At 40.6% G+C, this 23,713-nt stretch overlaps 1 protein-coding gene across 12 annotated transcripts in view; it reads right to left on the reverse strand.

Annotated features, from left to right (window-relative positions):
* The window catches only part of TAMM41 (TAM41 mitochondrial translocator assembly and maintenance homolog), a 62,097-nt gene extending 39,614 nt beyond the window's left edge, over positions 1–22,483 (reverse strand). For 10 of the 12 annotated variants that reach the window (XR_004281790.1, XM_032327465.1, XM_032327482.1 and 7 more), the window contains exons 1-4: positions 22,068–22,483; positions 19,207–19,389; positions 16,741–16,833; positions 8,453–8,603 (exon numbers count right to left, since the gene is read on the reverse strand). Coding sequence is in view for 11 of the 12 variants with exons in the window: in XM_032327465.1 (XP_032183356.1) it covers positions 8,453–8,603; positions 16,741–16,833; positions 19,207–19,389; positions 22,068–22,217 (577 nt within the window). In the remaining variant the exon portion in view is untranslated. Of the gene's footprint in view, positions 1–8,452; positions 8,604–11,321; positions 11,398–16,740; positions 16,834–19,206; positions 19,390–21,054 lie in introns of those variants that run through there. The other 2 variants (XM_032327509.1, XM_032327540.1) reach the window with 2 other exon arrangements.
* Positions 22,484–23,713: the final 1,230 nt, after the last annotated feature.

Genomic DNA, 23,713 nt, shown 5'->3' on the forward strand with positions numbered 1-23,713 from the left:
TTAAAAAAGATTTTACTTTTTTATTAGAGAGATCACAAGTAGGCAGAGAGGCAGGCAGAGAGAGAGGAGGAAGCAGACTCCCCGCCGAGCAGAGAGCCCAACATGGGGCTTGATCCCAGAACCTTGAGATCATGATGTGAGCCGAAGGCAGAGGCTTAATCCACTGAGCCATCCAGGTGCCCCTATGTACCACATTTTTTTAATCGACTCCTCACCTGATAGACATTTGGGTTGTTCCCACTTTTTGGCTATTTATTATGAATAAAGCTATGATGAACATTTGTGTACAGGTTTTTGTGCATATATGTGTTCTCATTTCTCTTGGGTAGATACTTAAGAGCAGAATTGCTGGGCTATATGGTAACTCTATGTTTAATATCTTCAGAACAGCCAAACTATTTTTCCAAAGCAGCTGCACCCTTTTACAATCCTATCAATGATGCATGAGAGTTTCAATTTCTCTGCATCCTTGTCAACATTTGTTCTTGTCTTTCAATTATAGTCATTGTACTGGGTACGAAGCACCATTTCTGGGGTTTTAATTGGCATTTCCCTAATGATTAATGATGTTGAGCATCTTTTTAAGTTCTTACTTGCTATTTGTATACTTTCTTTGAAAACCTGTCTATTCAAGTCCTTTGCCTATTTTAATATTGGGTTATTTGTCTTTTTATTGCGTTCCAAGAATTCTTTATATATTCTGGTGTTATTCCTTATCAGATATACAATTTGTAAATCTCTTCTCCCAAGTTATTGGTTGCCTTTTCACTTTCTTGAGGGTATTGTTTATACCACAAAAGTTTAATTTTCATACAGTTTTCCCATTTATCTATTTTTTCTTTGTTGCTTGTGCTTTTGGTGTATATCTAAGAAACCCCTGCCTAACCCAAAGTCACTCTGCTAAAAGCTTTCGACTTTTAGGTCTTACATTTGACTCTTCTATACATGATCCATTTTGAGTTTATTTTGTGCATAGTATGAGAAAAGGGCCCAAAGTCATTCTTCTGTATGTGGACAATACAATACTTATTTAAACACAGATAACTAGGACAGTATTTCTAGGAGGCAGTCTACTGCACCATTCAAAATATATTCCCCAAATATCTCCATGGCTGCAGAAAAGACACCATATCATACCACTTGCATGTGGAAGACAATGAGATAAGAATAAATAGCTTTGGGGTACCTGAGTGACCCAGTCAGTTAAGCATCTGACTTTAGCTCAGGTCACGATCTCAGGATCACTGAGTAGAGCCCAAGGTCAGGCTCCCTGCTTCTCCCTTTCCTTTTGCCCCTCCCCCTATTTTGCACCTCTTTCTCTCTCTCAGATAAATAAAACCTTTTTTAAAAAAGGAATAAACAGCTGATGCACACGGTGATATAAATTTGAATTACCTTTTCTTTTCCACACTTTAGCGAACACAAAATAGATCAGTGTAGAAAGGGAAGGGGAGGAATCAGGTTGACAATACTGGTTCAAGAAGGAACCAATATTACAGTCATCCATCCATTCATTCATTACATATTTACTAAACAGCTAGAATGTGTCAGGTACCACTCTAAGGACAAAATAAGACAAACATTTCTGCCCTTTACATTCTAGTAGTGGAACAAAGACCAAAGACAAACCAACTAACGAACAAATAAAATAATCAGTATTTCAGACAGTGCTGTGAAGAGAACACAAGCAGAGAAAGATGACAGGGTAGGGGCAGGGGAGCGGCTGGGGGAGGGAGATAAGTCACCCAGGGACCTGGAGAAGCCTGTCCCAGGCATGGACCAGGAATGATACCCACAATAGACCATTGGTAGAAGAGCAAAGGGTTCTAGAACCAGATCCCCTGTGTTTATGTCCTAGCTTGGTATTCATAAGCTACCTGACCCAAGGCAAGCTACTTAGCTTCTCTAGGCTTCAGTATCCTCAAATATAAAATGGAAGCAATAACAGTAGGTCGCTTATAAGATTCAGGAATTAAATGCATTAATACACATAATACAGAACAATATCTGACACATATAGTAAGTAATCCATAAACATTAGGTATTATTGACGATTAATATCCCTTCTGGAGTACTCAGAAATTAACCAGTGACTGAGTATAGAGGTCCAATTGAGGCTTCAGCAAAAGCTCAAGCTTGCCAAGCATAGAGAAATATGCTTCCAAATTACTTAGTCTATCACTAATAGTCAAGTAATCCAATGGCACCGTTTGCAAGGTTTCAGATGGTTCGATTCTCATGCAATAAATCTTAATAGCTCTCCAGAGAAGAAGTTTCTTTACTGGCTTTTACTAGGATCCAGAAATGAGGATGTTTACTCATACTTCAGAGGGCTGGCACCCAGTTCTAATTTTTTTTTCTCCAAGAATCACTCAACTGGCAACTTCCTCGCTTTGTCTTATTCCTAGAAGTAGCTGAGCTTGTGTTCAGACAATCTGGCATTGAAAGAAACCCATTCTCTCTCTTACACAAGAGTGCTTGAAGGTGTTTTTTACTCCGTAAGGACAAGAAAGGACCAAACGAATCCACTTGATCTAAGTGGATTCTAATGCCTGCTAATTTTTGTCAACATGTAACAAGTTTTGTAATTCTTTTAACTAACAACAAAATTCTGTTTTGGAGAACACATCCCAGGAAGTTAGTGACCCCCTCTCCCCCATTTCCCTACCAAAGTAATTTCTCCAAAGTGATTCACAGCCGTGGCATTAATAAAACAATGGTAAGTGGAGCCAACGTGAATGTCCATCTATCACTGAATGGGCAAATAATGGTGTCTCAACCTAAGACAAAACTGTGTGGCCAGGAATACTATGTTAACAGTAATAAATAATGATAGCAATAATTTTCTAAGCACCAACTATCAAAGAGGTATGATGTTAGGAATTTTTTCTATATTAACTCACTGAAATAACAGGACAGTTATTCTGTTTTACAGATAAGAAAACGGGCTCCAAAAGGTTCAAGCACCTCTACAAAGCCAGTATTCAAACTAAGGTCTGACGGTGGTCTTTCCCTTTCTTTTGTTTATTACATTTTATTACATCAAGGGGCTGTGTGAGTACAATCACGTATCCAAAATGACAATGATAACACTTACTGAGCCTTTACCAAGAGCCAGCCACTGTGTTAAGCAATTTACATGTATGATTGCATTTAATCTATATAAAACCCTTCCTTAAAGATGAAGAAAACTGAATTACAAGGAGCTAAGAAACTTGCCTGAAGACAAAAAATAAAAAATGCAGCCAGGCTTTGAACCCAGACCTCTGACTCTAGAGCCCCAGCTTTTAAACACTTCCCTAATTCTGCCTTCCATGAGTAGAATGTTTAAAAAAAAAAAAAAGGCAGCAAGGTACAAAATAAGATACTTAATTTAAGAAGTTAAGGGCTGAATGTCAATTCTTCTCATAAGAATTTGTGTACTTTGCTGAGATGCTACTCTAATTCAAGGCCTCATCACCACTCACCCTATCAATAGCCAACAAAGATGGACAGTGTGCTGTGCCACTTTGTGCCACGGCACTGTTCCAGAGGCCGAGGATGTGAGGCTGGTTGGACATGGGCACAGTCCTAACTAGACCCCTCTCTGCCTAGACAGCTCTCATGTGGGCTCTCCTCGTGGGTCCTTATCCGTTGGTGCTCAGTTCAAATGTCACCTTCCACAAAGACTTCCCTGGTTATAAGCCACATTAGCTTTCCTCCCCTATTCTAGCACTGCCATGAGTTTGCTGTCTGACTTTTCAACTGGAATGAAAGCCCCAAAATCTCAGGGTCGATGCCCGCCTGATTTATTTCCTTCATCCACAGAGGTTAGAGAGTGCTTGGCATAGGAGACTCTTGTCCTTATTTGCTCAATGAGTAAGGCCTTTCCCTGTTTTTAGTCTCTCTCCCTCCTGAACAGTGCTGGCAAAACGATCTTTCTACAGCAACAAATCTCATGCCACCTCACAATGTCTGGAACTTCCTGTGGTTCCCAGGTGTGTACAGGATATCAAATTCCAGTCTCATTTGACTTTGTATTCAATGCCTTATCTGGCCTGGCCAGGGCCTAACCTCTTCTCCAAAATACCTGAGAAGCAATGAAGATAAATGGTGAAGAGCATGGGCTACAATTCCAGCTCCACCACCCATGAACCTACCAGAAAGATTTGGGCCTCCGTTTCTTCATCTTAAAACAGGGCAATAAATGAGCATGCAAATCAAAAGAAGACTGCAAAGATTAAACTAGTTATTAGATCAGAAATATTGAGAGTTGTTCCTGGCACATAATAATAAGTGCTATTTTCTCCTGTTATGAGGCATGGACTTCAGTCACATCAATCTATTCCTTCTTTCCTAAATAAGCCGTGTTCTTTCACACTCCCTGCCTTTTCTATATGTGTTGTTTTTTAAGTCTATCACTGACTCACTATGACTACATGTTTATTAATGTGAAGTTCTTTAGAGCAGAAATTATAGCTTTAATTCTTCATGAGGTATGGGATGCTGATTCATTTGATAAATGTTAAACTAGGATCATTATGTAAAATTAGTCATTTTAATAGTTTGTACTTACATGAGAAAGGTCAATGTGACCCTTTAAAGCTCATTTGGTTTTCCTTTTCTGTTTACTTAAATGCTGACTTCTAAGAATAACCGAAGGATTAGAAAGCTTTCTCCTCCCCTATTCTGCAGGCTCTCATCTTCCACCTACTCCTTTCTCACCATCATTTACAACAATGTCATCAATACCGACCCCCCCAAGCCAGTCAAAGTGATCCTTAAATACTATATAAAATGTAAGGAGTTATTACTACTACTAGTAATACAGACAGATCTTGCCTCTGCTAGTAACTACTGGCAGGAGCTTGTCCAATAACATGGAGAGATGCTGTTTCCTGTTTCCCTATCCTTACCCCATTCCAGGGAGAAATGCTGACCTATGCAGGTTAGGAGCAACATAGAAAATAAATGTCAAAGTTGTAAATAAAAATGAAACTTGTGAGTTAATTTGTAGTCTGGAATATTCTGGGGGCCCTGGGAGGTTTGCCGACAGGATAGAATCCAATTAGTTCAAGGATATTGGGTTCTCAGAAATCAAGGAGGAAAAGCTTGCTTTTCAACACATGGCCTGGGGCAGGTCTCACACCTATGAAAGGTATCTACCTGTAGGGCCTAGATCCTTCCCCATCCTCACTATTCTACTCTAATTTCATTATTTTATGGAGTAGGTAATCATAAATTATACAGTGTCCTGGCTTAGGAATATCATATGCTGTTGTCTTGGTGTAAAAATATGTTCCCAGTTCTAAACAACTGGCTGATAGACTGCTTTTTGGAAAATGTCTCATTTATAAACTGGGGACTGCATAGGTTTGGAATCAGTTCCCTCTGGAGAGGATGTGCCAAGTATTGTGTCCTAAGTTTTGCAGTAAAAAGAAGCCAACCTCAGCGAAATGAGTAATGTAGGATACTTGGCCAAATTCTCAGATCCAAATCCGGGTTAAGCAATAAATAATATAATGGCAAGGGAGCAAGAGGAGACAAGATGAGAAATGGGAGAAACTAGAAGCTGAGAAAGCCAGAATCAGGCGCACCAAGGTTAGGACCTGCCCCTTAGGAAGCAGCTCTCCCCATGTGCCCTTCTCCCATCAGCTCAGGGTGGGCTCCCTGCCACTACTAGATCTGGACTTAGACATCACCACTTTAGAGGGCCCTCCCTGCCTATCCAAGGTAAAGGTGACCCTCCTCAGGATTTCTTTTCTTCTCTTTATTGCACTTGGTGCTCTTTAAAATGGCCTTTCTGCTTCTTTACCACCTGCCTCTGCCCAAGGGAACACGAACTCCACGAGGAGTCTTACTCATGTCAGGCTCACCAGTGTATATCCAGGGCCTAGCATAGTGTGTGGCACATGGAAGGCACACAGGAAATACTGATTGAACTAACAGGGTTACGGTGTGAGAATTCAATGATGGAATCAATGATCGATTTATCTATATATCCCCGGACCTACTGATTTTTTAATCTTTCTACTTAACCCCCTCCCCACCTACTATGTCTGGTATAGCACTGCTACACACCAGTCCTTCATAAAAATTATAAAGGAAGCAAAACAGACAATGATACTGTTATGAGTCAACAAGAACTCACTGAACACTTTGTACATGTCTCACAGTATAGGAGAAACCAGGAATATAAAACAGGGCCCATCCAGGAGGCAAAACAGAATCAGCTGAAGACTGATAGCAGCTTGCATGCTAACTTGAAATTTGCTAATACATAAAGGCAGTTATGCCATTCAAGACACTTCGAGTCAATGTTCAGAATTTATAGGAACTCCTGGTATCCACCTGACACTACGCTGATGTTGATCACAGTGGAGGAAATGGAGGAGTGGCAATGGTGTGGGCAAAGGAGAAATTGGCTCTGCATCATTCTCCCACAGAGTTAACCCTTTATAAAAGGTTTTGGGCCCATCTTTTTTCACAAGGGAACAAGGGGAGGGAATCATCTTATCAGGGTGACCCCCTTTTCCTACATGTTGCACAAAGGCCCATTTATTCCGGTACCCAGCCACAGCAGCCTCTGACCCTCCATTTCCTGTTGAAAGGCAGGGATGCTGCCATGTGGAGCTGACCAAGTGACCAAGACCAAGGGCATGTCACTTCCCTTCTCTCCAGTGTTACAACTGCAGCTGTAGTTCTGTTAGCTGCACTTTGGGGAAAAAAACTCGAGAACAAGGCCTTCACAGTCTCTTTTAGCATTATAGTTTCATAAAATCTTACCTGTACAGGGATTCAGAAAATGAGTAAACTGCTTTTGACATGTTTTCAGCACAGAGTTCTTTGACTCACACTTAAAAGTTGGGAAAGAAGATACTTATTTAAGACAGTGGTTTCAAACTTTTTAAAGTAACGGACTACTTTTTTTGTAAATAAAATTTTACATGGATCCTTAATACACTAAACAGGAAGGGGAGCTCCCCTCTGGTTGCAGCTAGGGTGAGAGGCCCCGGGCTATATCCTCTCAGCTTTCCCCTCTCCCTTTGAAGGGGCCCCTGACATCTCTGAGGAACACACTTGTCTAAGAAGAAAGGGAAAGGAAGTTAAGATTTAGATAAATAAACCAATGAATGGGGAAGATGGGAAAGCTTTTTCTTAATGGTCAAGGAGTGGGGGAGTTGGAAAGTCCCTACTTGTAACCATCATAATAAAGACTGGTTGGAGCATGAATCTTCAATGAATGCTCTATCTAGGACGGAAAGTTTGATAAGAAGCAGGAGATTCGAATGATCTTCAAATGTCTCCTCTTGGATTGCTTAGAAGAGAAAAAACTCTGCTTATCAGGGCACAAACATCACTGGTCTAAGTCTTCAAAATGTGAATGTCATGTAAGAAAAAGAAAAGCTAAGGAAGTGTTCCTGATTAAAAGATAGAAGAGAGAGGGCATTTTAATAAATATGATCCTTGACTGGACTGTGTACTTGAGAGGGAAAGAACATCACTGCAACATATGACTATGGATCATCTATCTGATAAAATTTCAGTGTAAAATTTCTTGAATTTGGTAACTGTGTTGTGGTTATAGAAGAGAATGTCCTTGTTCTTGGGAAACATATATTGGAACTATTTGGCTTGAAGGGAACAGGATATGTGTGAGCTACTCTCTAATATTTCAGAAAAAAATACATGATATAATCTTTACAGGTAAAGAGAGAGCATGGTTTTCTGAGTGGGATCGCTGCAGGAGCATCAGCTTCACCCACTTGCTAGAAATACAAATTCTTCAGTTCCACCCCTGATCTCCCAAAGCAGCTGTGTGGGGGTGCACTCAGTACCTCTAGGGTATTCGGATGCACACTCCAGTTAGAAAACCATTGGGACAAAGAGGATGATAACACAAATGTGAGGAAACACTAAAATTGGCAAAGGGCAGTGGAGGGCACATGGGAGTTCTTTGTTTATTAATGAAACTTTTCTGTCAGTTTGGAATTGTTTCCAAAAGAAAATGAATAGTAACAACTGTAAGACTACCCTGGGGTGATTTACATACAGAGGTGGAGAGGAAGAGCCCTTGGAGGCAAGGAGGCAAATCCTGGGGTTCTGGCAGTCCGACCCCCTCCCCGCCAGAGGAGGTGGTGGGATGGGGGTGGGGGTGGGGTTGTGGGCCTGCAGCTCCAGCAGGGAGTGAGAAGCAGGATGTCTGTATGCGTGGTCTTCAAACAATGCATCTCCTGGGGAACCTGGGTGGCTCAGTGGGTTAAGCCTCAGCCTTGGCTCATTCTGGGATCGAGGCCCCGCATTGGGCTCTCTGCTCAGCAGGGAGCCTGCTTCCTCCTCTCTCTCTGCCTGCCTCTCTGCCTACTTGTGATCTCTATCTGTCAAATAAATAAATAAAATCTTTAAAACAAACAAACAAACAAAAACAATGCATCTCTTTCCTGCAGAAAACATGAGCACCAAGTCTACTAACCTGAATAAGAGAGTCCAGCAATCTCTATAAAGAGGTCTTCTTCAGAAAAGCTTTCAGGGAGCATGAGGAAGGCTGTGGTCACAGCACTCTTCAGATTTTTATCAAGGGCTGACCTAAGAGCAACATTCTCATTCATTGCTATGATTTTTACCTGCAAAAAAGCAGAACATTTAGAAGAAAAATGTCAAAGTGGACTACTGCTCAAGCTATGGGTTCACGCATGGACTGAAACTATCCCAAACCCTTTGCGCTGAAGATCTTGAAATATTAGGCCAGTAGACATGAAATAATTATTCTAATAAGAAATCCCAGAGGCTTGTGTTCTTTGCCAGAATCAAAGATATCATGATACAGGAAAGAAAGCAAACTAAATATTTCTCTTAAATGAGGAAATTCTCCATAGGTTTTGAAAAGGAAGTCAGTATAAATGAAATAAACATCCTTCGGGAAATTTTGTATTTTTAAATTTTATAATCTCATGATTATTTACTTAATTTTATGGTAAACAAAGGCATTTTACTTCTTTATTTAGAACTCACCTCTACTCTTATCCATATATAATCTAAGAACTTCATGTTTTATTTTGAACTGATTGTGAACCTGACTAAGGAAAAAAGGAAAGAAAATTAGCTAGAGTAGAAACAGCATGCGTTTGGGGGTAGGTCTGGGCTCAGGTCCAGGTATTTACTAGCTCGTGAATTTGACCAAATTACTTAATCTCTCTGAACTTAAGTCCTCATCTATAAAATGGCGATAAATGTGCATCAAAGAATTATTGCAAAGATTGTATGAAATAATAAATGTAAAGTACCTAATGTACTAGTGAATGCCTTGATCAATAAAAAAGGATTTTTCTCCTGAATACACAGTGGAAGGTGCTATCTTTGACTTTCCTCAAATCCATTAAAATATAAATTGTTCCGGTCTGCTCTGAGATTCTGTTTTGAAGATGGCACTGTAGTTAGGAAAGTGTTCAAGACCCATCTCCATCTTTTGGTAGCTCTGTGACTATGGCCATAATTCCTTATCAGTAAAATGGGGTTAATAACAGAACCAAATTGATAAGGTTGTTGGTTAGATTAAATGAGATACTGCATACGACCCTCAGCTGAAGTGAGCTTCCTTCTCTATCTTTGGGCACAATACAAGAATTTCCCTGGCCAGAGCTTCTCACCTTTAGCAAGCACCATCAATCACTTGAGAGCTTATTAAAATGCATATTATTAGGCCCATTCCCCAGCATTTCTGATTCAGGAGGCCTAAGCCAGGCCTGAAAATGTACATTTCTGACAAATTCTTAGATGGTCAAGGAACCTTCACATTTTGAGAACCACTGCTTACAGGTATATATTTAGAAGTAGAAATGCCACATGGCTCTTCAGAGTGCTTGTGCCAATTTACACTCCCGGTATAATCTTTTTAAACCATCAGGCTGCTTCTAACTGATTGTCTATAAACAAGGGAAGAGTCTGCAAGTTCCTAATAAGGACCCTCACCTATCTGAAATGTATCCACCTTCTGTAAACATTTAGTGCTGTCACCAAATCTTCCCCAATTCTAGAAAACGGGGCTTAAGTTGCCTTTTATTTGTCAAATAAGGATGATTTCTGAGAAAAATTAAGATGGCATTAAAAGACATACACTATCAGAAACAAAATTAAAATTTTATTAGACTGCAAGGAGAAAAGATGATGTATGTCTCAAAGTAATTTCTTCTTTTTATTGTCAAAAACGGTATTATAAAACAACTATTTTATTAACTTAAGAACCTAACTTCTATCTTTTACCTTTTGTCCCTACTTTTTTCCTAAGGGAATATTTATAATAACCAAACCTCTCTATGGAAGGTAAGATACCTTATTCAATACTCCCAACTCCTCCCTTGTAATTACAGCACTTAATAGCCCTTAATTAGGCCTTTCAGCACTTGGGTGAGTTTAGCATTACTGCAATCATCTGCAGAAAGGAAAATGAAGGTGCAGTCCAGTAGCATGACTTGCCCAACATTGCATAATGAGTTGATGGCAAAAATCAGGGTAACACCCTTATACTTGGCAGATCCAGTTCTAAATTTTTTGAATTATTTTCATGCATTCAGTTAGGGATCTGTTCTGGTTAACTTTTGTTGTTGTTGTTGTTCTGGTTAACTTCTTTTTTTTTTTTTTTTTTTTTTTTTAAATTTTTATTTATTTATTTGACAGAGAGAGATCACAAGTAGGCAGAGAGGCAGGAAGAGAGAGAGGAGGAAGCAGGCTCCCTGCTGAGCAGAGAGCCTGATGTGGGGCTCGATCCCGGGACCCTGGGATCATGACCTGAGCTGAAGGCAGAGGCTTAACCCACTGAGCCACCCAGGCGCCCCTCTGGTTAACTTCTTATCTGGAAAGTTGATTAAAAGAAATGTTAAGTTCCTATATAACTCCTATGTTCACTCCTTGAATAACTTTCCCAAACTTTGTATTCCATAAAGAATCAGGTCTAGGAGGGCAACGTCCTCATTTTCCTAATTGGGAAACTGAGGCCCAGAGGGTTAAAAGATCTTCCCTTGAGAAGTAGTGGCACACCAAAAGAGGACCTAGGTCCCTGATTTATCCAGAGCTCTTTCTAAAACCCTGTGAAGCCTGTTTATTTCCTTATTCCTGTTCTTCATCCTCATTCACCAGGTCCTTCTCAATAATTCATCATCCTCTCTCTTTTCAGTGGCTTTTACAGAAACTCAACAAAAACAGAAGATGCTAACAAATCAGAGTAAGTTTGGGGAAATTTTCCTATTCAAAGCAATACACTTGTTCTCCAAGAAAGTCACTCTACTTAGTGAAAAAACCCAGTTTGCTAAGTAAGGTTAAGAGAATAAAAATAAAAGCATCCTTACTCAAAGGAAAAATGTCAATTCAGAAGACTCTGCTACTGTGCTGATCTGGCTCTCCAGTGTAAGGTGACCTAGGCACTTGTCTCAGCAGCACTGTTATTTGTGGTTCAGAGTCAAGCCAGTGAACCCCTGGGACACTGCCAGAGAGGCCTGGGAAAAAAAGAAAGTCCTTCGATTCGTGAATAGCTGTTTGTATCTTACTGGGAATGCCCCGACCTGAACCGCATAGATAGCATTAACATTACTGCCAAGGGGAAAATCGTTACTGGAGAGAGGAAGGAGTAAAGCTTGAAGGGACTTTCAAAAGCTCAACTTGAGAGATTTGTGAGTACCTTTCAAGATAGAAAAGAGTCACAAGCGGTGGTTTCCTCTATAATACAGTCACATGGAGACAGTCCTTGAATTGCAATCAGTAAAGTCATAGTCACAAAGAACACAGCCCTACCTAGTGTTCACTCAACTAGTAACCAAATGACACTTTCCACAGAAGTTTTCCATTCCAAATGGCCAGAAACATTAATTTTTCTAAATGGTCACTGCTTGAGGACCAAGAAGAAACCCTGAACATTCAAGCTGGATGAAACGTTATCATCTATCTGTTGGACTGTGGGTTCTTCCAGGATCAGCAATGTGGTGGTATTTTTCTATTCCTTTAGCACCCACAGAGGGGAAACTTAGTCGTCTCTTGAATAAGTAAATTAATGGCTCAAATTTTGCATTTCAAAGGCTAGCGGCACAAACATTTGCTCACAGCTGGGCAGAGCCAAGAGCAGTAAGTCAGGTTTTCCAACTCTCTTTCAGGGATCTTTAATACCACTGGGATTTTTCTAGCTACAAAAAGTAAATCACTGAAGTTACAATATGGTAATAATTGCAAAACGCTGAATGTACTAAAAACCGCTGTACACTTTAAATGGTTGAATTGTATGGTATGTGAATTATACTCAATAATTTATGTTATAAAATATCTATATTACTAGCAAAATAAGAAAAAATACTGCAATGAATATATTAAATTAAAATTCTCTTAACTAGGTAGCAAAAGGCTATGACATATCAATGAGAATGCTTTAAAAATTCAAACCAAATTATCTATACACTAAAAGCATGAAATACAAAAATCCAGACTTAGGTTAAATAAATAAATTTAAATAAATAAATTAAATTAAATAAATTAAATAAATTTCTTTAAAGTTCTTTTGACTTAAAAAAGAACTGACCACAAGATTCTATTAAATACTTCAAATTTCATTGCTCTTTCCTTGAAAAATGATTTGGTAAGTGACTCAGAAACTTAAAGCTACACTAGAAATAAAAGTGACTTATCTAACCTCAGTTACGAGGTAAGTTAATGGTAAAGTATGATAGAAATTTAATTTATACTTATTTTTTTCCCCAGAAATGTCCATCTTTTCAAGCAAGGTATTCCTTTATATTTTTAAAATATTATTAATAAACTTTATTATTTTTTAAAAGATTATTTATTTATTTATTTAACAGACAGAGATCACAAGTAGGCAAAGAGGCTGGGAGAGAGAGAGAGGAGGAAGAAGGCTCCCTGCTCAGCGGGCTCATCCCAGGACCCTGGGATCATGACCTGAGCCAAAGGCAGAGGCTTTAACCCACTGAGCCACCCAGGCACCCCAAATAAACTTTATTTTTTAAAACAGTTTTAGAGTCACAGCAAAACTGACCAAAAAATACAGAGTTCCCATACACCCTCTGTGTATTCCTTTTAAAGACCTGAATTGAGAAATTTTGTTCTATTTGCAATATGGAAGATAATTATAAAAGTTTAGACAATATAATTTAAAACAACTCCTTCTTTTAAAACACATAAAAACAGAATTTGTACTCATTTCACGATTCTAAGACCTTCACTTATTTTTTTGGGGAGGGGGTCCAGAAGGCTACCACCAACCCTTTCTCATGAGATTTGTTCACGTTTGACTACTACTTGCTGCCACCTAGTGGTAAAAAAAAATCATTGGTTTAAAGATCGTTACCACTGACCATTCTCTGGTTAACAGTGATTTCCATGGACAGGGAAGGAAAATGCTAATGGGTGAAAGAGTTAATTCACCCATTCATAATTTTTTATTTTATTTTTTACCATGTATTATGCTCAACACTTTCAAATGAGTCTTAATATAGCCTAATTTTCTTCAGTTATTAGTTTAATAAACCTGAAAGGCAGTCATTGTCCTCAATAACATTTTCTTTTTCAAGTTAGCTGAGAAATGCAGTTTTGATCAAGATGAGTATAGCAACTACTACTTGTCTTGAGTTGCTGTTTTTAATTTATCAGGATATGTGATATTTAGATAAAATCTGAGGTTATTTCCAGTGCTAAATTCTGAGACTTTATGGCATTTCATTTTCTAAAACTTATCTTAAAAAAAATTGAAATATTCCAAGTACAAAGCATAGTACAGATAATAATAGAACATTTTCACATAAAATATCTCATTTATCTCAAAATAACTCTGAGATAGGCAAGGACAAAGAGAAAGGAACAATCATTTCCTAAGTATCTATTAAGTGCCAGGCATTTTAGATCGAGGCATTTCTCAAATGCCTTTTAAGGTTGATGTTGTCAAACTAATCCACAGAGGAGGATATCCTAAGGCTCAGGGAAATTTAGTCACTGGTACAAGGTCACATAGCTGGGGTTTGTCATAGCTGGGACCCAAACCCTAGATCTCATTCTAAAACACCCGTGTTCTTTCCAGCATTATCATTCTGCTTCCACTTGTCAACACCTTTGTGAAGGCAAGTACTTTCTTGTTACTCCATCCTACAGATAAATTACCTGAGGTTCAAAAAGATAGGAACAAGTTTCCCAAGTTCACATAAACAGCTAACAAGTGGCAGGAATGAATAAGACCTGAAGGTTCTAATTCTGTTTTCATTAGTCTTTCCATTAGGCTACATTATTTTATAAATTTATTTTATTTTTAAATCTCTTTCATGTTTTTAAGTAATCTCTAATTACATCATGGGGCTTAAACTCACAACCCAAGATCAACAGTTGCATGCTCCACCAACTGAGCCAGCCAGGTGCCCCCATGTTTTATAAACTAAAAAAAGAAAAAAGAAAAAAATTTGGGAAGATAATATCTACAAATTTTCAATTATATCTATTCATTAAATTATTTTACTAATTATCCAGTTTTACTGGATTATCTTTAATAGTTATCCAGCTTAGAAATGAGAAATTCATTTATGTATATGAAATTAATTCAGTAAGCCCATTGTTTCTGAAGTTTAAGAAAAATGTTTTACTGGGGTACCTGAGTGGCTCAGTCAATTGGGTGGCCAAACTCTTGATTTTGGCTCAGGTCATGATCTCAGGGTCCTAGGATAAAGCCTCTCAAGTCAAGCTCTGCACTCCATAGGAAGTCTGCTCCAGAATTCTCTCTCCCTCTGCCTCTCTTCTCGCTTGTGCCCACATGCACACACACTTTTTCTCTCTCAAATAAATCTTAAAAAAAATGTTTTTACTAAAGTAAAAATTACATAGTGAAATGCACCAATCTAAAGGGTACAGCTTGACAAATTTTATATATGGACATACCTATATACCTATTGTCCTGATCAAGTGTTTCTGATCTTTTAATGAGCTATCCCATTAAATTCTAAGTTCAGAAGCAAGGTAAGAGAATTGCGTCCACCCATGTATATCAATGGAGATTTGGGTGGGGGGAAGGGCAGAGGAGAGGAAGGAGAATCTTTTTTTTTTTTTTTTTTTAAGATTTTATTCATTTATTTGACAGACAGAGGTCACAAGTAGGCAGAGAGGCAGGCAGAGAGAGAGGAGGAAGCAGGCTCCCTGCTGAGCAGAGAGCCCGATGCAGGGTTCCATCCCAGGATCCTGGGATCATGACCTGAGCTGAAGGCAGAGTCTTTAACCCTCTGAGCCACCCAGGCGCCCCTCTTTTTTTTTTTTTTTTTAAGATTTTATTTATTTATTTGACAGAGAGACACAGAGAGAAGGAACACAGCAGGGGGAATGGGAGAAGGAGAAACAGGCTTCCTGGGGAGTGGAGGCCCAACTCTGGGCTCAATCCCAGGACCCAGGGATCATGACCCAAGCCAAACGCAGACAGACAGCGAACCAACCCATGTGCCCCAGGGTGAGAGAATCTTAAGTAGGCTCCACACCCAGCACAGAGACCAAAGCAGGGCTCAAACTCATGACCCTGAGATAATGACCTGAGCTGAAATCAAGAATTGGATGCTTAACGGACTGAGCAACCCACATGCCACTCAATAGACATTTTTATGACACAACCAAGTGAGCTAAGGTTGTATAAATCTCTAATTTTTTGCTATAACTGACAAAAAGAGGAGCGGCAGAATCACTTTTATGGGAGACATTTGAGAACAAACCATGTACCTTGTTTTGGGGCCTGAGACCCTCTAACAGCACAAAGAAAATTGTTCCTTGCTGTGATATTAGCAACTATTACTATTCTGCATTGTTCTTCAACTATGAAAACACTCCTTCATAGAAAATAGGCTATATATCTGCAAAAAGAATACAATGTCAAAAGTTCAAGTCCTTTGGGAAGACTGGGTGGCTCAATCGGTTGGGCCATTCTCTTGATTTCACCTTCCTGTTTTGTTTCTATTAAAACCCAGGGGAATCTTATCCCCCACAGCCTCCTCTGGTGGCAACCCAAATGAAGGAAGGACTTTAAAGATTTTTTTTTTTTAATTTATTTATTTGACAGAGAGAGATCACAAGTAGATGGAGAGGCAGGCAGAGAAAGAGAGGGGTGGCGGGGGAAGCAGGCTCCCTGCTGAGCAGAGAGCCCGATGTGGGACTCGATCCCAGGACCCTGAGATCATGACCTGAGCCGAAGGCAGTGGCTTTAACCCACTGAGCCACCCAGGCGCCCAAGGAAGGACTTTCAAACAGGATCTCACCATGGGCCTGAGGAGGGTAAGAAAGGGGATCAGAATCTACTCCCTTCTGAAATACTACCTGACTCATTCATTTACTCAAAAAATGTTTGCTGGATGCTTACTATGTCCCAGGCACTGTCCTAGGCACTGCTGGGATACATCAGTGGACAAACAGTGCCCCGTGGCACTTACATTCTGGAATGGTGACTTGGGTCATGCTGACAGAGGTTCCACTGAGGCACTGGGCACCTCTCCTGTCATCCTCCTGAGCCCAAATGGACTGATTCTGAGCCTCATTCAGACAACTGCGGTATCTTTAGAGAGAAGGCAGGAGTAGTGTGGATAATATCTGGATGTTGTTTGGCACTAAATTCTATATGGAGTAAAAGGAGTCTGAAATTCATTTCTGTTTTGGAGTTCCATCTCATTGTAATCACACAGATCAAAGCAAGGTCAGGTTCAGAGAGGAGAGACATTCCTAACTGTGGCAGCCAATAAAACACTTGCTCACCGGTTTTTGGAGTCGTCCAGCAACATACAAGTTATTCCAGTTGAGAAGATCTTCAATCAAACTGTTAGTGCTAATGACCCCGTATTTGATAAGCTAGAAAAGAAAAGATATGGGCATGAAAGAGAGTAAAATACCACACTGTTGCTTTTGCAAATGCAAAATATAAGAAAAAAAATTCTGACCAGAGTAGCACTTTGATTTCCAAAACCACTTAAAACTTCTGCCCTGTGAAAACACACATCTCCACCAGAATCTTTCACAAAGGATTAGTTTCCAAGACTCATCGTCCCCTCAGGGATGTGAGGTGAAGCAATCACTATCTTCACTCAGGCTCTTGTGATGATAAAGGCACAATGGCTCTCTACTGCTATCTAGCACATACTGGTCCTCACCAAATTGGAAATAAAAACTGGGTCTGCACCACAGTGTGAGAAGCAAAGATATAGTTCATGTTTCTCATTTCAGAAATAAGAGACCTAATAAATGGTGTGCCCAAGGAGGCACCATTAATAGCTGAGCAAAAACTAGGTCCTGAATGTCAGTCTGGGCTTCCAATGTTCATCACAGAGTACAAGAAATTTTCTTTACGTAGAAGTTTTCACCAACATCCTTTACATGGTGAATATCTCTTTCACTATTAAGTATTTCAAACACTTATAATTTCAAAGCCACATCTAAAAATTAAACCCCTTTATCAGCGCTAAACACATGGAATTATGGCCAAGCTCATTTCAAAAGCAATGTGTACAAACCCTGAATGTAGTTGTTCCAGGTTACAAAATCCCATTTGCTTCAACAAATAACTTCAGATTCACTCTGCTAAACTTCAGTATTCAAACAGCCTTCTCAGGCTACAAATATTAAAAAGTAGCTTAAGAATTTTAATTAAAAAGTACAGTCCCTTTGGCATATAATTATGCCCCAACATTTGGCTACTGGAGCTTATAATATTGTTGAAACCACTAATTAGAGATAGGCTCAGCATAATACTAATTATGGAGAAAGAACAAAGTTACATGTTTGGCATGACTAAAGTAGATGTGAAACACTGCACTAAGCCACTATCGATCCTACAGTCTGGCCACAATACAGCAGAAAGCCCTCCTTAATGCAGGCACAGAACAGCTGGGTAGTAATGGAAACACCACTGACCTGGAAGTTAGGGGCCTCTCACATTATAACGAGTTGCATGACCTTATAGAAGTCATGTCCACTCTCTGAACCCTCATTTCCTCAACTGCAAAATTCAGGTTGGAGCAGGATTAGACCCCAATCAGAAAAGTAAACAGAGGGCCTAAAGGCTATATAGACATCACCAATCAATCATAGTACTCATTTCTGCCAAGTTCAGACAGGTCTTCAAAATCCTTAAGTCAGTACTCCAACCTCCTGCCCTTCAAAGCCTGGTCCATTGATAAGTAGTATCAGCATCACCAGGGCGCTTGTCAAAATACCCAGAATCTCAAGCACCATTCCAGACCACCTTAATCACTATCTGCATTTCAAAGAGATCCTCACGTGATTCATCAGCACATCAAAGTAAGATTGCTCGAAGCCATCAGCAGCACAGAGCAGAACTGGCAGAGCTGATGCAACCTGTATGTCACCAGTAGCCCGGCTTATCTCTAGGGGGTATATGACTTAGTCCCCCCTTGGTCCTCTAAGGCTGCAGTCCTGCCTAGTTCTTGGCAGCTCTCTTAGAGATTGGGCCCCTTCATGTGAAAGTTTGGCAGGGTTCCTGCCATCAGACAATCCTCTGCTGTGATCTGTGCTGTTTAGCTACTCTCCAACAGGGACATGGGGTGCCTCCTCAAATTCTACCCACTTGCTGGCACCAAAAGGTTCCTATTGCACAGCATCACATGCTCTTGACTACCTGTGATACCCTCATCCTGAGTGGGCCTGAGTATTTGTCCCACTAACCAAAGCAGTGGTTCTCAAAGTGTGTTTTCCAGACCAGCCGCAGCAGCGACATCATTTGGAAGCTGTCAGAAATGTAAACCCTTGTTACTAAGGGAGTAAGTCTTGAAAGTTCTCCTTATCAGAAAAAAAAAAACCCAAAAAACAATACCTGTGTGTGGTGATGAATGTTAACTAAACTTATTGTGGTAGTAATCATCTTGCAATACAGACATATATCGGATCATTACATTGTATACCTAAAATTAATGCAATGTTCTATAATTATATCTTACTTAGAAAAAAATTCCTCAAACATCACCCCAGATCTACGGAATCAGAAACTCTGGCAGGGAGCCTAGCAATCTCCTAGGCCCTCTAGGAGATCTGATGCTCACTCAAATTCGAGAAGCACTGGCCAAAGGCAGTAATTAACAGTCTCTCTCAACCACCTTTATCCAGCAGGAATGTGAACACTTCCTGATTGTAAGAATACATATTTAGCTGGTATTGTAATATTTAATTTAATAACCACCCAAGTTAAGACAAACGTCCAAAGTCACTTACCCTACCATCACACATGATCAATGGATTATAGTAGACTCCAGCGCCATAGTTATTCTGGATAGTGGTGATAATCTTGGGTCCCAAAACTTTTAGGAAAGAGTAATGGTTCCAATTTTTTTTCAGGTTCTTTGAGTGCCATGTGACAGGGTCATCTACTGTGAAAACAAAGTCTAGCATGGCTTTCTGGGAATGAAGAAAAGAGATTTTAGTTTTAATTCCTCGAAAGGTACCTAGATAGAGTGGAAAGCTCTAAAATTCTATGCCATTATGATTAATAAATAAAAGACCTGAGGCTGTCATCAGAAATCTAAGCAAGTCTCTGGAACCAGTCTGAGCTTGCTTTCATCAACGTGCATAGTGAGGGCAATGCTTGCTCCACATGTCTGGTCCTGCCAGCACTCTTCCAAATACTTTGTATGTATCATAGTTCAGTCTATCCTCAAAACAATCCTACAAGGTAGGTACTGACATTATACCAATTTTATAGGAAAGGAGACCAAGGCACAGAGTAAGTTCCAGGCCTATGGACACAAAGCTAATGAGTGGCAGACACAGTCTGGTTCCAAATTCTGAGTGCTGAAGCTTATGCCACACATGGCCTTTCATCTAAATGTAGCTACATGTGTTCCACTTTTCTTCCAGATCACATAACACAGGATGGATAAGCTCTGAAAAGCATTATGTAATGGAAAATAAGTTATTTTAACTCTTACCCATTCACCAACCACTCACTGAGCACCTACAAGGAGCTCTGATAGATCCTGGGGTAGAGGTAAAGAGAGTCTACTGGGGAGAATAGACAAATTATCACTAAATGAACTTGATAGAGGAATGCAAAATGTACTAATTTTACTCAAAATGGGGTCAGAACAGAAATGAGAAACTTTGCTATGAAATTACATTCTTCAAGACTCTGATAAATCTGAGTCTTGAAGAAGGTACAAGAGTTAAGCAGGCTTGGTGGAAGGATAAGCATGGGGAAGGGAAGGGAGTCTTGTTAAAAGAAAGCACTCTTATGCATATGAGAGCTAGGCATGTACTGGATGTTGCATTTACTTTGATATGCTGGAAAAGAACACAAGCAAGGGAGACCAGAGGAGGGCTCGGTTGCCATGCTAAAAAAATCTTTCTGCAGAAGAGCTCACTGAAGGGAAGGATGACTAAAAGTGGGAAACAACACAGGGAGCTAACTGCAAAAGTCTGGGTGAGAAGTGAAGACATTAAGTAAGGCACTGAGGGTAGGGACTGATGGGATAGAGACTTTTTATTGCAATCTATAAGGCTTGTTATCTTGTAGGGAATGAGGGTGAAGGAAAGGGAAGAAAGGGCCTTTTCTTGGAGGAAATTCCAGGCCTAATCAAAGGAAAATCTCCATTGAAAAATGAAGTGGCTATTGAATCAGGAGGCTAAAGCCTGCTCTAAGTGTCTCAAAAACCACAAACCACTGGTGAAACTTAAGATTTGGGGTGGACATGTTTTTTTAAAAAATGTGTAACCAGGGGCACCTGGGTGGCTCAGTGGGTTAAAGCCTCTGCCTTTGGCTCAGGTCATGATTCCAGGGTCCTGGGATCCAGCCCCGTATCGGGCTCTCTGCTCTGCAGGGAGCCTGCTTCCTCCTCTCTCTGCCTGCTTGTGATCTTTGTCAGTCAAATAAATAAAACCTTAAAAAAAAATGTGTAATTATGTTAATGTATGTTAGAAAAAACAACTAACCTACAATAATCTATAATTTCTTACATACCTACAATCTATAAATTTTCATATGTTGTCAACTTAAGGCAAAGCATTACTTAAATACTGTATAGTTGGAAAAACAGAAATTCAAGCAACAAGTATAGATGGCCTTACCGGTAAGTGAACAGGCAAACTTTAACCTAAAAACAGATTACAGTCAGGTGTCCAAATCAAGGAGGCCCTATCACAATCATTTCCTTAGTTTGTGTGACAATGAATTGTTAAGCTGGGCGTTAACCACAGCAAATAAAAATCCAGTTCACCAGAAAACATCTCTATTTAGATTCTTGCTCTTTTTATATTGATTTAGCAAAAGCTTTAAAGCCTGAATGGAGAAAGTCAGTAACAGCCTCATTTAAATGAAAATATTTGCTTGCTACTCCACTTCCATAGGTCTTGAATCTTGCTTCCACCTTGGAAGCAAACTTTTTCCCCCTATTGACAGGAAAAAGTCGGCAATCATAATGAAAACTGTACCCTCACTGCTATTGCCCTCAGGCAACTTTGAAGAGTAACAACTCCTAGTCCTAACTAGACTCCTGTTAAGTCCTGAGCATGTGTAAATATACACGCTTTTGCTGGTAACTTCACTGCATCTGCCCTGGCCCTACAATCACCCGCCATCATTTCGTACTTTCTCCCACAGCTATAGATGAGACTCATATTTGGCTGCTCATTAGACTCACCAGGTAAGTTTTGTTGTTTTTTTTTTTTTTTAAATTCCCGAAGCCCAGGTCTCATCCCAGACCAAGTAAATCAGAATCTCCACAAGTGGAACCCAGGCATCAGCATTTTAAAATTCTCAGAAAACCCTAATGTTCAGCCAAGGCTAAGGACACTGAACTGGCAAATTATTTCTTGTCTTCCATCTTGCCTCTCCATCAGCTTTGCCCTCCGCATAATTGCATCTCCTGTTCTACACCGAAGTGAGCTCCTACTTAACCTTCAAAACTCAGCTCATGATGTCATACCAGGTAAACATTCCTACGGTTTGTAATTTGCTAGTGGATACGTGAAATGCGCAGAGTAGAGGGGCAGCTCTAGGGCTCTGGAGGGATCCAGGGCAAAAAGGAACTCGTGAAAACAGGCCGATTCCCGGCGTGGTGCCTGCCCCGGGGCCAGCTCACCTTCTGGTCTGAACTGGGCCCCACCTGGCGGTACACCCCGGAGCCGTAGGCGAAAGCCAGGCTCAGCTCCTCGGGGAAGTGAGACAGGATCTTGCGGAAGGCCACCCCCGAGCTCTGCAGCGCCTGCAGCGCCATGGGGCCCAGGATCATAGACAGACACACTTCGCGGAGCACGAAGGGCAGAGGACAGCGGGCCGGGGAACCGATACTGGGGCAGCCGGTTCAGGGTGGGGAGATGCAAGTTAGGAAACGGCCCGGACAGCAGAAGGCTGCAGCCGCGGGTGGGAAATGAAAGGACCGGCGAGAACTCGGGCCAAAAGCCACACCCCGCCGAAGCTTGAGGAGCGGCGCGTATGGACGCCGGAGCAGGGGGCAGTCTTGCGGGCCGAGAGGACAATCCTCCCCACGCCTCTCGCGTGCACACGCGCTTCAAAGGCGCAAGAGAAGACGCTCCTCCACGGGTGGGGACGCGAGGGCTCTGCGGAGACCCCTCGCGGTCGGAGGAGCGCTCTGCAGGCTGGCTGCCTCGACCCGTGACTTGGAGATGTGGGTGCGGAGAGTGCGGCTAATTGAACTGCTTTTGAGGCTTAAGAATCCGTTTTTGGTGCTCGCTTAGGCAGCACATATGCTAAAATTGGAAGAATCCGTTTTTGTTCTCGACTCAAACACATTTCAGTAAATGGCTGTAAATTCATGCATGTATATGGCAGATTTTTTTTTAATAAGGTGGAATTCACAAAGCTAACATAAAATTGTGCACTTTATGTGCACTTAAGTGGCATTCAGTGCATTCACAATGTAATGCAACTATCATCTCCAACCAGCTCCAAAATCGAAGATTTTGAAGGTTTAGGAAAGCACACATAAAATTAAAATCATGTCAATTCCATCATCCAGAAATTATCACTGTTAAAATTTGGCTGTAATTTTTTTCCCCTCACAAAAGCCCTTTTCAAATCCAATGATGGACATGAAAGTGTTCCATGAATGATAAGGGACTGCACCAATGTTCTCTGATATTTGTATTTAATTCTAAGGGTAGAGAAGATCTTTGCCTCTTTGCCTGAGGAGCCACGCTCCTCACAGCAGGGCATATCAAATGCAATTTCTGGAGGAAACAGACCCCACGAGAGAGCTCACCTGTTTAGGTATAACTAGAGAAATTTGTTCAGAATACTTTAACTTCCAGGACAGAGACTTTTCAGATACTCTTTTCTTCTTCCCTGGTGCACACTGCCTTTCAAAAAACAGAAATAGTGGGGCGCCTGGGTGACACAGGCAGTTAAGTAGCCAACTCTGGATTTCAGCTCAGGTCATGATCTCTGGGGCTTGAGATGGAAATCCCTGTTGGTTCTGCGCTGAGCATGGAGCCTGCTTCAGATTCTCTCTCTCCCTCTGCCCCCCTTTCTCCTTCCCTCACCAAAATAAATAAATAAGTAAGCAAAAAGCAGAAGTAGCAATGGTCAAATCTGGGTAATGTTGATGCCCTTCACATGCAGTTTTCCTTGAGTCCCCTCCACTACTGGCTGGGAGGAGGTTATTGTCTCCATTTTACAGATAAGGAAGCTGACTGTTAGAGATAGAAAGCAGTGTGCTTAGATCACATTAGCCTGTGACAAAAAGTGCAGCTAAAATTCAGAGCTGAA

This window comes from Mustela erminea, chromosome 1 (genome assembly GCF_009829155.1).
Source record: "Mustela erminea isolate mMusErm1 chromosome 1, mMusErm1.Pri, whole genome shotgun sequence".
Lineage (NCBI taxonomy): Eukaryota > Metazoa > Chordata > Mammalia > Carnivora > Mustelidae > Mustela > Mustela erminea.